This window comes from Crocuta crocuta, unplaced genomic scaffold (genome assembly GCF_008692635.1).
Source record: "Crocuta crocuta isolate KB4526 unplaced genomic scaffold, BGI_CrCroc_1.0 scaffold180, whole genome shotgun sequence".
Lineage (NCBI taxonomy): Eukaryota > Metazoa > Chordata > Mammalia > Carnivora > Hyaenidae > Crocuta > Crocuta crocuta.
The window spans coordinates 6,524,171-6,545,385 of NW_027527549.1; the positions used below are offsets into that span (position 1 = coordinate 6,524,171).

Here is a 21,215-nt window from a genome sequence, read left to right on the forward strand (position 1 = left end):
CCCTCAGGTGAGCCAAACATCGATGGTAAGGGGTCACCACACAGTGTCCAGTGACCCAAGACCACCAAGAATTCATGTACCTGAGCCCCCAAATGTCATTTACACCAGCTCATTTCTTTTGTCAACCCTGAAAATGGATGCACTGTCTACTGTGTCTCCGTTTGATTCCCAGAACTAATTAGATAAGATCATTTTTAGGGGAGTTCGTACATCTCCCTTTGTACAGGCAGTGAAACCTCAAGGATCGCCGCCTGCTTGCCACAGCTTCGCGCAGGTGGAGGCCTCTAGGCTTACCTGAGCCCCGCACCACTTGTGTGAGAGGAAGAGCCAGAGCAGGGGACTAAGGCTCAGGGAAGTCAAGGTGCTTGTTTAAGGCTACTCGCAAGTGGGAAAGATGGGCTTGAATCCGTGTCTTCTGCTCCTAGTCCCATATTTCCATTAGGCCTTCTCTGCCTAGGATGGTTTTGAAGTTTACTTATTTATTTTGAGAGAGAAGGGTGCAAAGAGAGAAGAGAGAGAATCCCAAGCAGGCTCCACACTGTCAGCACAGAGCCTGATGCAGAGCTTGAACCCACGAACCATGAGATCATGACCTGAGCCAAAGTCAAGAGTCAGATGCTTAACCGACTGAGCCACCCAGGTGTCCCATAAGGTGGCTCACTGCCATCCCACTCAGAGCATGTGCCTGAGCTAAACTCAACAAATTCTGGAAGCCTCTTCTTTTTCTCTTCAGAGATCTATGGAAAGTTCTGAGGTCTCTGACCTAAAATTTGTTATGTTAGCAGTCCTGAAACCAACAATTAATGGATAACAGACTTGTCTCATGTCAAAATGGCAAGAGTGTGCCCTAGCTTGCTTTTCTTTCCCTTTGCCTGTCCATATTTGTCAGTTTGTCTTTGTCCAAAAGGAAAGATAGGAGACGTCTGTGCATGGAAAAGGGTCTGCTGATACGGGTTGACGTCATATGTCATCTGCAGAGTTTGGTGAGGAAGATTCCCCACCATCTTTGGTGAGGAAGATTGTAGCCCTTTCTTCTCCATCCTGAAGCACAGTCCTCTCTGATGGACCACAGCTTACCAGTGTTCCTTGTTTGCTTTGAACCAAGCTTCTTCATGGACAGTGGTGCATGGCAGCTTCTCAGGTCACCATGGGGCAAAAATCTCCTTGTGCTAGAATCTGCCTGGTGTCTTTGCATGGTGGAGGGCATGTGCTCTGTGTTGTGTAGCCAGAGGAACCTGGAACATGAGAATACTGCTCACTGGTACTCAGAGACTTGGAACCTTCCATGGCCTTGGTTAAAAGGAAGCTGTCAACAACCCCTGACTTCCCCCTTTGCCTTGTGTTGGGCTGGGGTGGAAAGGGGGTGAAAGAGGTCAGAAACCACATCTTTACTTAATCCCAACTTAAGATTTAGATGCTGGCATTTTTCATCCCCCTCTCTAACTCCCAGGGATCCTAAAGAACATGGAGTATTTTACAAACTGGGGAAGGAGAGACCCACGATAGTACTTCTCAAACTTTGCTGCCCATCCGAGTCACCTGGGATGATTTTAAGACATCCAGTGCCCAAGCTGTGCCCATGAAGGCAAAGTCTCCGGAGGTCTAGGCATCAGTGTATATGAGTTTACATTTCCCAGATGACTCTAGTGTGTAGCCACATTTGAGAACCAGTTACAAATGGAGATAAACATTGACAAGTACCAATCCATTAACCCCTCAGAGGAGTTCAGCTTGGTTGGAGGCCGTGACAACCTCTTCCTCTTTGCCTGGGCGGAGCTACCTTCTTACTCTGCTGCTCATGCCGATAATCCCCAATAGAAAACAGTCTTCTGAAAATGAATACCCTAAATCACAGCCCTCCCCACCTCTCTCTGCGTCTCCCACAGGCTGGGCTTCTTTTTACGTAGAAGCAGATATGATTCAGCTCCAGGGAAGGCCGATGGCTTGCTAAAGTCTATGAATGTGTCAGCCTATGAAGTGAAAGCCCTACGTGCCCCCCAAGGATGCTAGCATTGACCACAGCCACGAACAGGAATGTGCCATATGCTGACTTGGGGACTGAGTTCTCCTACTGGACTTCCCTGAGCCTCCATCATGAGGAATTACAGCAGGAGCCAGGAGTGGGGCCCCTGGACTTTTCCCTTGTGCACACTGGTGACTTCCAGATACTTGATCCACCCTCTGCCTCTTGGTGTCTCATGCCAGCAAACACATGGGGGGAAAGGTATAGCCTCTGAGTATGGACTTCATGTGACTGGTAATCTGCAACAGACTGGGATCTCCGACACTGCCCACGTCCCCTTCAGTGTCCATCCTTCACAATCCCACACGTCCCGGCCGGCCCTGCACTTCCAATTCTCTGTTCCTCACTCCTGTTTCTTCCTGCCCAGGCGTCAGCACTGTCCATCCGGTGTCTCCAGCCGCACTGCCTCAGAGCCACCAGGTAGAGGCCAGCTCTCCCCATTGTCTCCACCCTGCCCGGCCCCACTCACCTCTCAGAGGCAGCACAGAACTGGGCGGAATCCTGGAGCCTGGCTACCTGGGCAGCGGCAGCCAGTGGGATGTGATGAGGCCTCAGAAAGGGAGCGGAGCGGGCGACCTGTCCTCGGGCTCCTCCGTGGGCCAGCTGACCGCCAAACCCACAGGTAAACAGAGCGGAGCAGGTCGGCCTGTGGAACGAACTCTCATTAGAGTCTCCCGCTCTCGTACCTGGGCCAGGGGCGTTTTTTATTGCTTCTCTAGTCCCTGCCTTACAGAGTTGGGAGGAAATGAAAGAGTCCTCTCCGCTAGAGCCCATCGGGTGAGCTCGAGCCCCGCGCTGGGCTCTGCACTCTCTCTCACGCTCTCTCTTCCTCTCTCTCCTCCTCTCTCTGCACCTCATAGGATTCTCTCTTTCTGCCCCTCAGTCACCTGCATGCTCTCTTTCTAAATTAATTAATTAATACAGTCTTTAAAAAAGGGCCCTCTCACTTGTTGGGATGGGCACTGGGTGTTGTATGGAAACCAATCTGACAATAAATTATACTTTAAAAAAAAACAAAAAATAAAACAATAATAAAAATACAATTGACATTAAAATAAAAATAAAAAAGGGCCCACTCAGTGCTTGACCTTTCTTTCTTTCTTTCTTTTTATTTTTTTTTTTAACATTTATTTATTTTTGAGAGAGCACGAGCAGAGGAGGGGCAGAGAGAGAGGGAGACACAGAATCTGAAGCAGGCTCTAGGTTTCAAGCTGTCAGCACAGAGCCTGACACAGGGCTAGAACTCATGAACCGTGAGATCATGACCTGAGCTGAAGTCAGACACTGAACCGACTGAGCCACCCAGGCGCCCCAGTGTTGGACCTTTCTAACAGTGGACCGTTCAGCCTCCCTGCCCAGGGCCTCACCCAGGGCCTCTGTGCTGTGCCAGGGACTGGGAGAGTCAGGGACACGCCTTGTGCCCTAACTGTCAGGTGCTAACTACACAGGATGAGCTTACATCCATGTACTTTCACCTTAGGCCTTCTTCCTGAGGCTGGAAGAAGGGCTCAGGGCCTTGTTAAAGAATGTTCAGTGGGGCATCAGTACAAGGAATGGCATCAGGGTAGAGTGAGGCCCTCCCTATTGCACTCAGGAAAGAAACTCACACTCAGGAGGTCACCACACCTTTCTAGATGCTTCAGTTCTTTTTTAATATTTATTTATTTTGAGAGAGAGAGTAAGCAGGGGAGGGGCAGAGAGAGAGGGAGACAGAATCCCAAGCAGGTTCTGTGCTAACAGCTCCCACCTCCTCACCCCCAATGGGGCTTGAACTCATGACCACGAGATCACAACCTGAACCGATATCAAGAGCCGGATGCTTAACCGACTGAGCCTCCCAAGTGCCCCTTCAGCTGTATTTCCAAACTGTGTGGAACTCCCTTACCGACTACGCTGGTCACAGCACACTCACACTTAAAGCTCCCTCACACTTACCCCTGTGTGGGAGGAGGCCCATGGAATGTGCTTAGTGCCAGGCTGTCCCGGGTATGAAGCCACTTTTCTCTTTAAGCAAAGTGGCTGTGCTCCTGAGTGCCCCTGCTAGAGGGAATGCAGTGGCGGAAGGGTGGGGGTGTTTGGGGATCCTGCTGCGGGGCCCCTGGCGAAGCCCCACCCCCACCAGCGCCCCACCAGTGACCAAGATTCTCCATCTCCATCTTTCCCGGGTGGCTGCAGGGGCCGACCTGCTTGAGGAGCACCTCGGGGAGATCCGGAACCTGCGCCAGCGCCTGGAGGAGTCCATCTGCATCAACGACCGGCTGCGGGAGCAACTGGAGCACAGGCTCAGCTGCGCGGCCCGCGGGAACGGTAGGAGACACCCTAGCTGCTCATCTGTGGTCACCACTGGGGGGGCTTCAGCGGAGAGGGCCCTGGGGCTGAGCCTCACACTCTCACCGTGCTGGGCTTCACTCCACTTCCTCTTCCCAGACCGTCCAGCAAGCTGGGNTGTGTCCGCGGGGTGTCCGACTTCTCGTCCCACCCTGAGTCTGCTCCCAGAACTGCCTGCTGACCTCTCTGTGTCTTGTGTCTGGATTGACCAGTGGTAGAGCCACTGGGACCTCAGCCAGCNAGCACAGCAGCAGCTATTTAGGGGCAAGAGCTTCCTGAAAACAGCAGCCAGGGCACGTGGTGACTGACAGGCACACCGAAACAAGGCCCATCAGGCTTTGGGGCCACGCCTCGAGTCCCCAGGCCTTCCTGCTGGGTTGGGCCAGTATTTCTGGAGCTACAGAACAGGTAACTTCTGAGCGCATCTGTTACCCACGTGTGTAAAATGTCTGCTTACACTTTCCGGGACAGGAGCCACCTCTAGTTTCTACAGTCCCAGCCTGGAACCCACAGCTCAGCTCTACAACGAGAACAAAGTCCTTAAGGAAGAAAACCGGAGCCTTCAGGCTCAGCTGAGTCATGTTTCCAGAGGTAGGTGGTAAAAGCCTCCAACCGTGCTCGTTCCCGGGTCCCTTTCCTCCCTGGCCACACCAGTCACCAACTGGAGAAGCCAAGAGACGAAGGTAGACATAACCACTAACCAGATCAGCCAACCCAAAGTCCCATGGCTCTTCTCGGGTCTAGGAGGGATCACTTCCTGAGAGGTCCCAGCCATGGGCCCTCACACCCCAGGCTCCGGAGACACATAAAACTCTCACAGACTCTCAGATCTCCACCACCTCTGTGCAGCCTATAGATACTCAGATATACTCAGTAGTTATGAAACGGGATACCAGCTAGGCCAGTTCTACCTGTGCAGACCTTACTGCAGCCCCCTGTGTTCCCCCTGGTACAGATCTGCCATGCTGTCTCCTCACCGCCTCCCCTCACGCACGCTTTCGGGATTCCTCTCTGGTTAGTGATCCTCAGGACTCAGTGTCTGGAGGCACCAGCAAAATGTCTTTTGGAGCTTTCCTAACACTATTCAGTGGGCATCCAAGGGGGCCATTTCTCTGACCTGGGGGGCAGCTGACCTTAGTCTTAATTGACTTGATCAAATCAATATGTTATCAATAACAAATGATGTTTATTTGCAAATATTTATTGAATAGCCATACAAGACGAATGGTTTCAGAAAGGATTAAGCCCAGAATGAAAGAATGCTTGTAGAAGGGGAAGACACATCAAGTGATATTTCTAAATTTGCCTCTTCAGAGCAGGAAGATGTGAGGGGAAAGGTCATAGATGGGGAAGAAACAAGACTTGACAGATAAGAGAGGAGGCACAACTCTTAAGCCACCATCGCGTGCCGGGACAGGCTAGCACAGACCCCCCGGGGGAAGACGCTAAGATGTGAGCAAGTATAGTCTGCCGGGCCTGGGGGCGTCCCCCACGAGGACGGACAGAACCTGCAGCCTGATGCCAGGATCCCCGCCGATGGTCCCTGAGAAAGCCTGCAGATCAGAGAGATGCCACAAGCAGAAAAGAACAGATGTCCCTGTTTTCAAATTGATGACTATAATAGATTCTGAAAACTGTAGACAAGGAGTCGTAATGTTGATCTTTGACAAAACTCAAGAATGGGTTATAGTGCGGAGGGCATGGGAGCCTAGAAAATAGTGAGCATTAGAAAGCATAGCGTTTTGTCTAGAAGCAAGGTGGACCTTATGAAATGAGAGGCTCAAGGGCATTGCAGGGGGGAGGCTCCAGTCTCAGGTGTGTGGACGTGGTGAGCCAACGCTCTCTGCCTCCTGGGACAGCTGTAGTGTGATGGCCTTCCTGTCACCTTGGTTCTGCGTGTCAGGATGGGTGAGCTTGGGCTCTGGCCCCACAGTGTGCACATCACTGTGTTCTGCTTCCCAGAGCACTCCCAGGAGACGGAGTGCTTGAGGGAGGCCCTGCTGTCCTCTCGGTCGCGGCTTCAAGAGCTGGAGCTGGAGCTGGAGCACCAGAAGGGGGAGCGGCAGCAGCTTTTGGTAGACTTGAAGGAGAAGCAGCAGGAGATCTTGCATTTCCAGGAGGAACGACTATCCCTCCAAGAGAAAGACTCCAGGTAAGAGGGAGCCCAGTGATGAGGAAGGTGGCCCCATTTTCTGATTTAGAAGAAAGGATATTGGCAGGACAGACACTGGTGCCTTTTGGAACCCTCAGTTTCCCTTCTGCTCTTCCTGATTTACAGGTGACTGTGAGCAGGGGGAAGGGCTTCTCTGGGAATGCCTTTTTCACTCCGAAGTTGGGAGAGGAAAACCCTGTTTTAGAAGCCTTCAGCAGATCAGATCCTGGGGAAAGAATGTTCTCGTCCTTCCAGTTAGTTTAAGGGTATTAGATTCACCATAATGTAGGAAGCACCAACACTAGCCATCATGCTGGTCCTCACCATGAACCCCATAACTGCCTGAAAAGAGCACCATGGGGGCAGTGAGAATCCTTGCCAATGTGACTTCAAGCAAAGTTACTTCACCCCTCAGAGCCTCTGTTTCCACATCTGTAATGTGAAAGTGATGGTCGTCATGACCCCAGGGTTGACATCTAGAGCTAAAACACTCGATGCAGAGGCTGGCTGACGGCTGGCTGACGGCTGGCTTACCTGGAGCGGCCGCGGGGTCCCGGCAGCTCAGCGGGCCCTCGCCTCTCCCCTGCAGGCTGCAGCACAAGCTGGCCCTCCTGCAGCAACAGTGTGAAGAGAAACAGCAGCTCTTCCAGTCCCTCCAGTCAGAGCTACAGATCTACGAGGCACTTTACGGCAGTCCCAAGAAGGGGCTGCAAGGTATGTGCTCCCCCTGCTCCCCCACCCCTTGAGCTTCCTGCTCTTGCTTAGAACCCCAGTGAGGTCTTTACCCTAGGAGTTGTANTGCCTGCGCCCGTGCGGCCGCGGCCTGCTCTCCCCACGCGGCCTCGGTCCCTGCTGCAGCGCGCCGCCTGGGTGGGTGGCTGGGCGGTCCATGGGCAGCGGCGAGGGCCACGATGACAGATTACGGCGAGGAGCAGCGCAACGAGCTGGAGGCTCTGGAGTCCATCTACCCCGACTCCTTCACAGTATTANAGATCTACGAGGCACTTTACGGCAGTCCCAAGAAGGGGCTGCAAGGTATGTGCTCCCCCTGCTCCCCCACCCCTTGAGCTTCCTGCTCTTGCTTAGAACCCCAGTGAGGTCTTTACCCTAGGAGTTGTAGAGCTCCGGAAAGCTGTGGGGCTCTGCCTTGGAAACTCCCAGCCAGGCCTGGGGTGCCCAGTAGGAAGAGAGGGGGTTTCTCATGCACAAAGCCCAGAGGTCGGTAACAGGAGCAAGATCCATCCGAGACATCCTTAAACGTAGGCCTCAAGAGTCCAAGATGGCCAGGGAAAAGTTGACCAAAGTCCAGATTATGTAGTGATTTTTTTTTTAATTCAAAGAACTGCCCTGATGGCACTGTCATGTGAGAAGGTCTTGAATACTATGAATAACACATGCTGACCATCCATGCAGCCAGTACACCAGACAACCGGCCCCCACACTGACCCATTCCCCAGGGAGAAAATCAAAAGATCCCCAAAACATTTACAGAAATACCACTAATAGGACCTGAACTTCAAGCATGGATTTAAACTGTTTTATTGAGGACTTTTGCCATCTGCTAAAATACTAATCTACTGTTTGAGAATCTTCTTCTATTTCCCCATTGTTCTTCACGTGGGGAAATATTCTAAACATCAAGTTAATAAATCCAACCAGGCTGGAACAGAGGACTAATGTCGATATGATGCAATTTGGAAAAGATTAAAAAAAGAAAACAAACCTGAGCTTGATTAAAAATATCAGTGGTAGAAGTTCAGGATGGAGAAGCCTGGCTCTTTAGCCATTCATGGGCTTGAAGATGGGGAGTTAGGTAGAAACCCATCTAGACAAGGAACTCGTAGGTCAAGGTTCCTACCAAAGCCAACTCAACCTGAGACCACAGTACTGCACTATAAGAGTACATAAGAGTCCATATGGAGACACCATGTCAGAAATATTGTTAGATTATGGGGCGCCATCTTGTAAAAGGGACATTGACACACCAAGGAACACAGTGAAGACAGGGGCCACCATACCAAGGGACTGGAAATCTCGAACTGGTTGAAGAAACAAAACAATTTTAGGCCTGAAAAGACCACAAGGAGATGAGAACTGGCTTTAAATATATGAAGAACTATGAGTTGAAAAAGAGCTGATGTGTTTGGTGTCCCTTCAGAGGGCTTAACAAGGGTCAGAGGGTGAAAGACAGTGGAATTTGGACTTACATAATTATGCCTTCCTTACTACTAGAGCCTTCTGGTGATGGAATTGCTAGTTTGTGAAGGAATAAGCTTCCCATCCAAGCCCCTTTAAATAGAAAAGGATGATTTGTCAAGGATCCCATAGAAGCAGCTCCTGTGTTCGATGGGATGTTGGCTTACTAAGCCTTCCAATTATAAATTGTTTTGACTATATGTTTGAAAAGTCCTTAAGCAATATGGAATTTTCTATTGAAAATTTCTGAATTTTCATCAAACCTGACTGGATTTCCTAGTTTGTTGATGAGAAGGTGAACCAGCACATGTAGATATATCAGGGGCCCCACAGGCTGAGAGAATAGCTGTGTGCACCTGTGGGAGCATCAGCTCCAACCTTCCGATGGAGAGCATTGTATTCGGGAGTATGAAAAGTCAGGTCAGTTGATGTGAGAGCTGCTGGTATATAGAAGATCTACAAAGGTAGAATGGAAGATTCCATTCTACATAGCAAGCAATGAGAAATGAGTATGTTTTTTCCAAGCAAAACAAGTACAGGATGGAAACAGAACTCTCAGATGGGGTAAGGCTGGTGGGACACACTGGAGTCAGGAGACAGTAGAATCAGGGAAACCTACTGAATGGGTGCAGTGATCATCTGGGCGTGTAAGTGATGAGGAGTCTGATCTAAGGGAAGATAAAAAGGAATGGATAGATGGACAACATCTTTTAAAAATAAGCACAACTGGAGTCGAGCGCGGAACTAGAGAGCAGGCGGAGGCCCGTTCCGGGCTGTTGCTCAGCAGGCTGGGCCTGGCTTTGGGCCCCGGGCCTCCCAGCCTGGGACTCTGTGCCTGCGCCCGTGCGGCCGCGGCCTGCTCTCCCCACGCGGCCTCGGTCCCTGCTGCAGCGCGCCGCCTGGGTGGGTGGCTGGGCGGTCCATGGGCAGCGGCGAGGGCCACGATGACAGATTACGGCGAGGAGCAGCGCAACGAGCTGGAGGCTCTGGAGTCCATCTACCCCGACTCCTTCACAGTATTATCAGAAAATGCACCCAGTTTCACCATTACTGTGACGTCTGAAGCTGGAGAAAATGATGAAACTGTCCAGACTACCCTCAAGTTTACATATAGTGAAAAATACCCAGATGAAGCCCCTCTTTATGAAATATTCTCCCAGGAAAATCTAGAAGATAATGATGTCTCAGATATTTTAAAACTATTAGCATTACAGGCAGAAGAAAATCTTGGTATGGTGATGATCTTTACTTTAGTGACAGCTGTGCAAGAAAAATTAAATGAAATAGTAGATCAAATAAAAACAAGAAGAGAAGAAGAAAAGAAACAAAAAGAAAAAGAAGCAGAAGATGCTGAAAAGCAATTATTTCATGGCACTCCAGTTACAATTGAGAATTTCTTAAGTTGGAAAGCCAAGTTTGATGCAGAACTCTTGGAAATTAAAAAGAAACGAATGAAAGAAGAAGAGCAAGCAGGAAAAAATAAATTAAGTGGGAAACAGCTATTTGAAACAGGCCATAATCTTGACACATCTGATATCCAGTTTTTGGAGGATGCTGGAAACAGTGTGGAGGTAGATGAGTCTCTGTTCCAGGAAATGGATGACTTGGAGCTAGAGGATGATCCGGACTATAATCCTGCTGACCCAGAGAGTGATTTGACTGACTAACGGACTATCCCCATCTGCAGAGCGGCGTGACTGCCACAGCATCTGTGGCTGTGCTGAGGTGTTGATTTTTCTTTCTTTTTTCTAAGAAAAAATAATTTTCAGGAGAATATTCTTCTGATAGCTTTCATCATTGAACTTAATAAAATGCTCTTAAAATTTCAAAAAAAAAAAAAAAAGCACAACTGTGAGAGTTTGGATTTAGGAAAAGAAAGATAGGAAGGAGCTTCATGGAACTTTGGAGTTAGTATCTGGAAACCACTTCATCCCGACCACATCCAATTTCATGCCATTCTCCATTTTTATGGGTGTTTTAGGAGTCATTTCAAAGCCACTACCACTAAAGCCCCATAACTTCTTATCCTTAATTCTGCAATCCAGTAAGAGCTACGAATTGAATTCTTTCTCATATATTCGTTTGGTCACAAAATCTGTCTGAACTCACCCAAAGGGTATTCAGAGCCTTTACTCATCCCACTCAGTGAGAATATTCACCTAGCCCACCACAGATAGGAATGTGTTTGACTAAGGCCCGGGGCCCAGATGCACCTGGGTGCATGCGCTATGTGATCAATGGTATATGAATTCTATTGCCTTCCTAAACACCAAAATGAATTCTACTTTTTGAAATATATTTGGCTTCAAAGTTTCAGATAAGAGGTTGTGGTCGTGTAGAATATTTCTCAGCTCTCTTCATCCCCAGTATGGAGAGCAGACTGTGTGTGGTAAATGGAGGCTGAAAAAAACATGGGGAAGTCGAACAAGCCCGTGAATTGTGACCCTGGGCCTGTAGTGGAGACTCCAGTTCCTACATGCTGCCAAAGGCCTGGGGCCCTCCCCTTCCCATCCTCCCTGCGGCCACTCCTGAGTATGGATGCCATCAGATCTCCTCCTGCCTCAGCTACTGTCCTTCTCTATCCAGTGTGACGCCCTATCTTGGGAAGACCCTGCCCCTCTGGCCTGTAGGGCTAGGGTCACTATGGAGGTGAATAAACAGGCCTGACCTCATCTGCCCCTCAAAGGCTCTGTAGATGCATATGGGGCATGGCTCACGGGAGCCTCAGGTGTCATAAATCCCAGTGTGTGGTCTCTCAGGCCCCATGTGGGAAACGTGGCAGCTCCCTCCCAGATGTGTTATCCAGGACCCTGAGATGACAGTAGGGTCCTGAGCAGAAAGGAACATCCCAGAGTAGCGTTCTGACAATTGCTTGGAAATGCCTGGATTGGTGCCACTGGACCCCTCCTCTCTCTTCTCTCAGCTTTCACCTGGGATGCCTGTCACCAGGTCCCTTTAAGCAGTGACTTGAGCCACCTGGTGGCAGAGATCCGAGCTTTGCGGGGGCAGCTGGAGCAGAGCATCCAGGTGAACAACTGTCTGCGGCTGCAGCTGGAACAGCAGCTGGACGGTGGGGCGAGCAAAGCCCGCCTCGGCCCCTCCCCCGCCAACCAGGAGGACCCCGGAAACAAGCAGCTGCCCTTCCAAGGTAGGAAGGAAAAGGGGGCCAGGAAGCGGGCAGCTAGCGGGGCAGTCACCAGGATGCCTATGGTGGAAGGGACCATCTTACCTCTTCCGCACCCCTTAAGGTCAGAGTGAAATCAAGGTGCCTCAATCTATAGCCTCGGGCGAGAGCCTGGGATTTAGGGTCACACCCGGCTCCAGCTTCTGAGTTTGCCACATACAGGTTGTCTGCCTTAGGCAGGGTGTTTTAAGTCCCCACGTACCGAAGCCTTAGTTTCCTCATCTTCAAGGTGAGGATGATGGTCATATATAAGTTGTATGATCATTTGGAGCATTAAATGACATAATTTACAAGTGCCCGGGACAGTAAGAATCACTCAGCAGTTGACAGCTGTGTGTGTTAACATCTATTCCTTTTATCTGTGGAGTGCTTTAAAATTTACTGTGAGCTTTCAACAATTTTTCAAATAATTTTGTCCAGGGAAGGGGAGGCTTTAACTCTCTGTATTTCATGTGGGAAAACCCTGGCTTTGAAACGTTAACTGGTGCACTAAGGTGTCAGCAGTAGCTAAGACCAACGCAGGATTCCAACCAGATGTTTTGCTTTCCACCCTCTGTCCTTCCTCCTCACGACATGCCGTCTCGGTATCACTGGCCTTCCCAGATCCCTAGCCTGGTTTCCCATTCCCTAATTTGAGAGGAATTCAGCTGGGTGGAAAACGTTCCCAACCCCAAGGCAGTCCTGGCTGTGGGAAAGTGGGGGACGGGGGAGCAGTGGCTGTCATCCACCTCTCCTGCCCTTCCAGATACATCTCACCAACTGTCTCCTCCTTCTCGATGCCCTTCATCCATCTCTCTTCCCCCAGCTTCAAGCTGAGTATTAATACTGCCCCTCCCCATCTTGGCACCTTCATTTCATCCTCCTCTGCTTTCTTTCCTTGTGATGCACCATTTAATTCACCATCTCCTCTCCCTTCCATGGTGTGTTTTCAATTGTATTCTAATAGGAACCATTTCTGCTCAGGATTATCTAGAGCTGTGCTTTCAGACTTTCATGTCTGCTCTTCCTGGGGCATGTTTTTTTTTTTCTAATTTCTGAAAGAGAGCTTGAGTAGGGGAGAGTCACAGAGAGAGGGAGATACAGAATCTGAAACAGGCTACAGGCTCTGAGCTGTCAGCACAGAGCCCAACGCGGGGCTCAAACCCACGAACCATGAGATCATGACCTGAGCCAAAGTCGGACGCTCAACCAACTGAGCCACCCAGGTGCCCCTTCCTGGTGCATGTTAATCCCTACCCCCCTCTTCATTGATTGGACAATGACCCCATCTGTCAAATGAAGGTTACACTTCCAAGATGATGTGTGTGGCCATCAAATAAAGTGTCTGGTGGGCTGCGAGCATCGTGCGCGGCCCGCAGAAATGGCTACCTCTAGGCAGGCTGCTGCGATGCTTGCTGTGCTCAGTGACATCTCCCCTCTGCCCTCCTATGGGCTCTCCCCTCTCACCGCCTCCCCACAACACCAGCCTGGGCTCAGCGCCTCTGGCTCCTGCTCCTCACCCTCCACAGAGGCCTGAGCTGGAGAGCAGGCCCTGAGCCTGAGCAGGATTGTTCCCGTCTCCTCAGTGATATCTTCCAGTTCCTCCACCACGGGACTGCTGCCTGGTCTCTGGGAGGGCATCTCTACCCCATCATGACTTTTGTCTCTACTCTTCTCATCCTACTAACTACACTGTTCCCAGCACTGATGCGTCAGAATGGGAATTGGAATGCTGAGTTTAATCACCCACAACTCCATTCGTTCTTTAAGTCAGTATTTTTTTTAACACATACACTACAAGTATGTATGCCCATTTAGGTTTAGTCACATGATATTGTATTAGACATTGCATACAAGGTTATATTCAAAACACAGGTTAGAAAAACGTACCTAATAACTTTTCAAGCCAGGAGTTGCTTCTTGTGGAACACGCTTCCATTAAAAGAACACGTTCTTATTCTAAACTAAGGGATTTGTTTGCAATTGCTTATACTCATGGTCTGTGGGTGATGATTGTGTAAGCGGCGAGCCGTGCTGCCTTAGATCTCTGCTGGTGAGGACCAGGCTGTGTGTGTGCGTGTTGAGCAGTGTGTTCCGGGGTCCCTGAAAACTTGTCTTCACGCCCTAGATTCAGTTGCTTCCCCTCCAGTCCGAGATGTTGGCATGAATTCTCCAGCTCTCGTGCCCCCTGGTTCTTCTCCTGCTGCTCTGCGCTCGGAGACTGCCGTCTTCAACAGGACAAATGGTAAATACAGCAGCTGAAGGATTCAGGGACTGATGATGGAAAATTTTATCAATGCAAGTGACCATTGGTTGCTAATGGACACATTGTTTGATTCTAGAGATTTTTCTCGCTGGGTCCCAAGGTCTTTGGCCCTGCTTATTGCACCTTCAGTGGCCACCTTTCTTGCCCTAATTCTTCCTCCTGTGGTTTTCCTGTTGCTCTGCTGTACATCATTGCACTGTGATCCCTCCCTTCTCGAAAGCACTTTCTGTGTCCAGCTTAACTTTTATATCTGTGTCTTTTTAACCAGAAGTTAAAATTTTTAAAAATATTTTTTAATGAAAATAATATTTTTCTCGAATATTCATTTGTCAAGGAGAATAAAATTGGCCCCATGGCAATTTTATCATTATGAGATGATGTAAGAAAGATTATAAAAATACAGAGCCCAGAAATCTATGGACTTCACACCTTGCTTGTACTTTCCCAGAGTGCCTTTCCTGTTCCTGGCCTCTTTCACGATTTGATGTCTCTTCCAGAGGGAAGTTGGCTGAGGATTTGCCTATCACTGTGGATTCTATGTTGCTGTGGTTTTGTTTTTCAGAGCTGGGTTTGGACACTTCTCCAATAATGAAGAACTCCCCCAAGCTAGAAGGCGAAGCCACGGACGGTTCCTTTGCCAATAAGCACGGCCGCCATGTCATTGGCCACATTGATGACTACAGTGCCCTCAGACAGCAAATTGGGGAAGGAGAACTGCTGGTCAAAAAGATAGCAGCACTCGTGAGGTCAACCTGCACCGCCCCTGGCCTTGAAGCTCGGCGCTCAGAGGTAACCACAAGTAGGTCTTAGGTGCTCCTCCTTCAGATCTCAGCTCCTTCTCCCATGCCGGACATCCCCCACAGCCAAGGATACGTCTGCTACTTACCCCCAGACGGGCCGTTCTTCTCCATCCCATTTTTGCCATAAACTCTGCTCTGACCAATATTTCCTCTCAGAACCACAGAGGCACCCGCACAGCATTACCATCCTCACCTGTAGAGTATTTGCTGAGCTCTGGCATACATGTGGTGCTGTCCTGAGCACCCTCTGGTCGCTTATTATCTGGTCTGGTCACGCTGGCTCATGGCCATCCATGTGCAGAGTAAAATCATTTAATCAGAGGGCTGGGGATTCCAGATTTGCATCCAGATGGACCCCATGTTGTGGGCGGGGGGGGCAGCAGCCATGAGATTTCTCTGTGGAGACTGAGCAGGGCAGGGAAGCAGGCGGGGAGCCTTCTCACAGCACTTCCTGGCTCGGAGAACAGGCACCAGCTGCTGTGCTGTCTGAGCCACTGGAGTTGCCCGGACATGCGGGGACAGCCCTGTCCCCAGGAGGCCCTGCCCCAGAGAGAAGCCCACACGTCCATGTAAATAAGGACAACAGAGGGTCAGGGCTCAGTGTCAGAAGCCGTCCTCTGAGTTGTGAGGGCATGAACACAGAGGAGCCACTGTGCCAGGCAAGGAAAGGCACGGGGTCCTAGAGGAGGCACTGGGGGGTGGGGGGGTAGGCAGGTGGGCATAGGTCCTCTGGGTGACGGAGGATGCTGTTCCAGGTAAAGGGAATGGTACCTCAGTCCTTGACGCCACAGATGGTTCAGCCCAGCTGAAGCAGAAGGTGTGACTTAGGGTTTGCACAGTGGTGCCAATGCCAAAATCCAGGACCTTAGACCTGAGAGCTCAGATCAGGACTGGAAGCCTATAGAGCATATGAGGGAAGCCGGAATCTAATGCTTCTTGCCAGTTGGAGGTCACTGCTGAGGCGGAGACCCTAGGTTTCCAGGTCAGAGCAGGGCTTCACAGGGTCAAGCAGGCCAATGGCTGTGCCTCACTCACAAAGGAAGCCTGAGAGCCCCGAGTGCTGCGGTGGGGAGGGGTGGGAGAGAGCCATCGCTGGGCCCCCGTGACGACCAGGGGTATCTCACCCCCTCTCCCAGGTGCCAGGTAGCAAAGGCATCCATGAACTTGGGAGCAGCGCCCAGGCCCTGCAGCGCGCGCTGGAGGAGTCGGCCTCCCTCCTCACCATGTTCTGGCGAGCGGCCCTGCCGAGCCCCCCCAGCCCCGTGCCGGCCAGCATCACGGTGAGTGCCGGCATCCTTCCCTGCTTCTGCTCCAAACGTCACCCACTTCCTCAGTCCCGCAGGTCCTGAAGGTCAGGAGCCGGACAGTGAGTAGGGACAGAGAGAGGCTCCTTAGAGGAGTGTCCACGAGGGACGCCTGTCATCTGTGCTGGCTGCTTGCAGTGCGGCTCCGACGACATCCCTTCTCCTCCCACCCCTGGCAAAGACAGAGGAGTAGACTGTGAGGGGGGCAGCGCAGGAGAGCCCTGGGGGCCCACGAGTGTTCACTTTCTTTCACTTTCTGAACTTGGCTGAACTGAAGACTTCAGGGGCATGGGAACGCGTCACACAGAACATCACCATGCCACTCCCACAGAATGTCACCATGAGATGACCAGGCTCTAGAAGCCACCCACTGCATCACAACACATAGCTCACCTCTGCATCTCGGGGCCAGGTCTTGAGTCCACCCTCCCCCCACCCCCGCCAGGTGCCCTCAGACACGAGGCCTGGGCTCTGCTTGCTGGGACCTCAGACAGGAAGGTTTCTCCATCTCCCCCCCACCCCGGGATTCTGAAGCTAGATTAATGTCACTGACACCTTATGGGACCAGCTATGCCAGTGCCAGGTGAGGGGGTGTTTTGCCATCTTGAAATTGGTACAAGTATCTACAAAATCTGACTCTCTCGGGCCAGCCCTCTCTCTCTGGGCATCACATTGCCAACAGGTAAGTCGTATTCATGATGCCAGAGCGCCAGAAGTGATGTCAGCACTAAACGTGGCCACTTGCGTTTTCAACCGCCAGGAGTTCAGTCCTGCCTGGAGTCAGGTTCTCTTCGGTAACAGGAGTGGAGGCCTGCGTTCATCTGCATGGGGGCCCCCAAGTTCTCAGGGTTCCTACTGAATCCTAATGCTCCAGACCACCCTAAGTGGGCGTCTGCTGGAGAGTGTTAGAGGCTTTCAGGGAGAGAACCCAGGCCAGAAATAGTTGAGAAGATCGTAGAATCACATTTTCGATTTTCAAGAGCCACAGAGCATGGGGTGCTTGGGCCTTCTGACCACTGTCACAGAGCCAGTTTCTCTTTCTCAGGGACAATCCATGAAAAGGGAACTTCTGGAACTGAGAACCAAATTGTCCGCAAAGGAGAATCTCCTTCAGAGCACAGCTGAGCGTCTGAAGACCGCCAATCAGCAGAAGGAGAGCATGGAGCGGTTCATCTTCAGCCAGTGTGGGTGCCTCAGAGCTGAGAGACAGGAGAGGAAGTTGGGGGTGGCAAGGGGGGCTTCCAGACTACCCACTCGTGCTGCGGTTGGACGGTGACCGCACAGACTAGGGGAGAGGGCACACTGATGTGATGTCCCCAGACTTCCCATGCCATAAGTGATTATGGATACAGAGGGAGGAGGGGCACCTGGGGGCAGCCGGAGACCCTGAGCTGAGTGGCCAGAAGGACACACTTCACAACACACACCCCAAGGCGGGTACGGGCCCAGCTGGTGATCCTGCCTTGTTGGGCGGTTTTGTTCTTTCAGTGACCAGGACACATGATGTGTTGAAGAAGGCAAGGACGAACTTGGAGGTAAGGGGGCCCCTACACCAGACAGAGCCACAGAGCCCAGCCCACATCCATCCCCACCTGTCTTCAGAGTCTGCAGGTGATCCCCGACCCGCTCTAACCTTCCAGAAGATTTCCTGTCCACATGGAGGACTCAGGTCCTCAATAAATGTTCTTCTAGCTCCCCTCCCTGCCCCTCCCCTGCCGTCTCGGTTCCCTGTCACATTGTCACCCCCTTGTCTCCTCACCCCACTTCTTCCCTCCTGTAGGCCAAGTCAGGAGTCCGAGGAAAGCAAGTGAGTTGATTGTCAAGGTCAGAGGACATGGGGAGTCTGCCTCTGAATGAGCTTCCAGGAGAGGGTGCCGGGGCCGGGTCTGCTGTTTCCTGGAGCACTTCCCACCTCAGGAAAAATAAACCCAAGATAACCACCGAATCTGTTGAGTCCACCCCACCCTCAATGGGGCTGAGAACAGCAATTCAACTTTGATATATCTTTTCCCAAAGGAAACCATTGGGTCTTATCGATCTAAAACAGAATATGATAAATAAAAATGGAACTTGAAGGGACACATTTTATCCAAATGGCAGACAATCTGTAGATTTACATAAAATACTAACACATTCCCTACACTAACACATTCCCAGCAGATTATGCCCAAGAAACATGTGAAGTGTAGGAAATGGCTTGCAAATCAGAAACTAAACCTTTTGCTTGGACTTCAAAGCTTTGCCAGAAGCAGTTGGGGCCTAGTCCTAGGAATGTTCCCTAACTGTAACCTGAGAGAACGCTGATCCCACAGTGTGAAAATGGGTCGGGCCATGACTTCACCCTCCCTTTTTTTTTTTTTTTTTTTTCTTTTTTTGGCTAATTCCCTTTCATTTTTCTCTGATGATTCCTTTCTTTCCTGAGCCTCTTTAGAAGAACAGTTACAAGATGGCCTCTGTAAAGCCTTATTCCTGTCCCAGCAAAGGTAACCCACAGCCCCAGTTACCCATGGGCTTCCCCTTGTTTGGAAGTTTCCTCCACGCTTCTGAGAGACCCATGGAAAGGGTCCGGGGCTGGGTCTCCTCCCAGAACTGTCACCAACCAACCAACCCCACAGTTGGGGCAGGCCCCTCAGTCTGTGTGAGCCCACCGCTCCTCACCGGTAGGAGGTGGCACTGGGCTTAGGGGACCTCTGAGCTCCCTGCTAACTTGGCCCTTCCCCCTCCTCATTAAGTGAGCTGAAAATGAACTTCACAGGGGACTTCTCTGCACCCGTCTCCTCCATCCTACAACAGGCTGTTTCTACATGTGCATGTCTCATGCTAAGCGTGTCCATTCCTGGGAGGTCACAGAAGCCATCATTTGCTCCCAGGGACCTGGGGTGTGAACAGGCTCCAGAAGGGGGAGTATACAGGCACCAAGCTTGCAGTGGCTCCGGCTCCCAGTAGAGCCAAGGCCACCCAAGGGGGTGGGGAAGCTTTCCCTCTCACCTGGTAGCACCAGAGGCTCCAAAGGACAGCAGCCCCTCCCCCAGCTCATCCACCTGACAGGCTGTCACTGAGATCCTGGCTCTGTCACCGCCAAGCACTCACTGCAGCTCAGGGAGCCACCAGCAGGCCCTGACGATGGTCTCTCACTTTGTTGCATTTTTATCCCCAGGTGAAGTCCCTGAGGGCTCCTCTGGGCACCCCAGTCTGGTGACCCGTGTCTTCCAGGAGCCACGCAGGAGAAGGAGCCTCCAGAAGTCATTCAAGCAGCAGGAAGGAGGGGCCCGCCCCCCTCGGGTGCAGCTCCCAGTCTGCTAGGAGACCTGGGCCCTGTCATCCACACCTGCTGGAGGGCCCAGAAGGAGCCAGAGGCGGTGCTGGTGGAGGAGGGTGAGAGGCACAGAGCGCACACCACCGCCCGCGGGGCGGGAGCACCACCAGAGCACCATTGGCTGGGATGTGCCTGGCCCAGCCCTGAGCACAACAGGCAGGTGTGTCCACCCTGGGGACACGCTCCTAGATGCCACAGTGGCCTGGGACTAGCAACGGCCACTCCTCCCATCAGAGCCTGTCCTCAGCTGGTCTCCCAGGGGACACAGGACACTGCTCCCTCCAGGGGCGACACGTGGTCACCACACAGGGCTCCACAGCAGTTCTATACCACATGAGTGACCGCGGTGCCCTAAGGGACAGCAGACTCAGCCGGCACTGCTCCCAGATGCACGCTCACTCGGGGCCAGCTCAGCCAGGCCAGCGGGGCCTGGGCGGCAGTCTACACTGCAGCACCTGAGTGCTCTGAATCCACGTGGCAAGTGCTGGCTTCCCCCATGCCATGTCCCACTTAGCCTGGCACCTCCCATTTCCATGTATGGTCTCCAAGGTGTGGCGACGCCCTCACCCTAATCACACTGTCCCCTTTCACTAACTCCTCTCCAGGGACCTGGGACTTGTGGGCAGAACGACCCACTGAAAGTCCTTTGTAAGACAACGCAGTGACCGTAGTTAAGTGGCACCTGAGAGGCCCCCGCTGTGGGACAGTCTCGTCTGTGTCATCGCGGTGCTTTGGAACGCATGTCCGTGTGTATAAATGTACCATAGGTGCTTCTCTATGTTGCTAGAGCGAGATGTTTGGGGCCACACACCTGGGGTCAGGGGCCGTCAGAGGAGATGAAACACAGTCTTTGGTGGCTATGAACGTAAACGTGTATAAAGAAATAAAACATTTATCCTCACCTGCTTCGTTTCTGATATCGGCACCAGCCTCTAGGCTGAGTGTGTGAGAGTAGGAAAGACACTTGTCCCTAACTAGGTCACGGTCTAGATTTCAAGTCTTTGCAGTAAAGGAAGAAGTTCTGCCTTCCTTTTCATTGTGTGAGAATCCCCAATCTAAAAATAAGAGAGACTGGTTGTTAGCTTTGGAAAGTTTAGAAGCAGCAGTGGAGATCACAGGAGCTGCGCCCTGGCTCCAAGCCCGAGAGATGTGGTTGGTGTGGGGCCCCGGAAACTGCATTTCTTACATCAATACCCAGCTGACTCCTATGCACGTGGGCTGCAGACCACACTTTCAAAAATACTGCTCTCTAACACTGACCCAAAGGTACGAATAAAGGTGGTTTACCTTAATTGAGAACCTTTAACTGAGAGGCACAGAAGTCATTCCACAAACGTTGGCATCTGCAAATATTCCTCAGGAAGAGTCCTTAGTAGGTCCTTCTTCCTTCCAGCTATTAACACAGAGCTGTCAGTCCACAATGATTTCCTAGAAAGAGTTACACAATTAACACAGACGGCAACACAACAAAACCCTCAAACACTGTCCTCACCACCACCCGCCCCCTCCAGTAGCAAGAGATCCAACAGAACACTCCCACCTGAGGCAGACACGGGCCCTACTTTCCTGGTAGATGCAGTGAACCCCCATGTGCCCACACTTGGTTGTTTAGGTCTTTCCATGAGTGCCTTTGGCTGTCAGCAGAGGAACTCGCTGGCCCAACCCGC

At 51.5% G+C, this 21,215-nt stretch overlaps 1 protein-coding gene and 1 pseudogene across 10 annotated transcripts in view; both read left to right on the forward strand.

Annotated features, from left to right (window-relative positions):
- Positions 1–20,449, forward strand: part of LOC144234341 (myomegalin) — a 189,231-nt gene extending 168,782 nt beyond the window's left edge. For 3 of the 10 annotated variants that reach the window (XM_077767682.1, XM_077767627.1, XM_077767645.1), the window contains 14 exons: positions 2,391–2,645; positions 4,199–4,330; positions 4,823–4,942; positions 6,314–6,503; positions 7,093–7,217; positions 11,623–11,847; positions 13,991–14,107; positions 14,691–14,917; positions 16,065–16,208; positions 17,278–17,416; positions 17,721–17,767; positions 18,013–18,039; positions 18,664–18,715; positions 19,390–20,449. In XM_077767682.1, coding sequence (XP_077623808.1) covers positions 2,391–2,645; positions 4,199–4,330; positions 4,823–4,942; positions 6,314–6,503; positions 7,093–7,217; positions 11,623–11,847; positions 13,991–14,107; positions 14,691–14,917; positions 16,065–16,208; positions 17,278–17,416; positions 17,721–17,767; positions 18,013–18,039; positions 18,664–18,715; positions 19,390–19,535 — 1,946 coding nt within the window. In that variant the 3' untranslated portion in view covers positions 19,536–20,449. Of the gene's footprint in view, positions 1–2,390; positions 2,646–4,198; positions 4,331–4,822; positions 4,943–6,313; positions 6,504–7,092; positions 7,218–11,622; positions 11,848–13,990; positions 14,108–14,690; positions 14,918–16,064; positions 16,209–17,277; positions 17,417–17,720; positions 17,768–18,012; positions 18,040–18,654; positions 18,716–19,389 lie in introns of those variants that run through there. The other 7 variants (XM_077767733.1, XM_077767664.1, XM_077767691.1 and 4 more) reach the window with 4 other exon arrangements.
- LOC144234721 (RWD domain-containing protein 1 pseudogene) lies at positions 9,566–10,503 on the forward strand (annotated as a pseudogene).
- Positions 20,450–21,215: the final 766 nt, after the last annotated feature.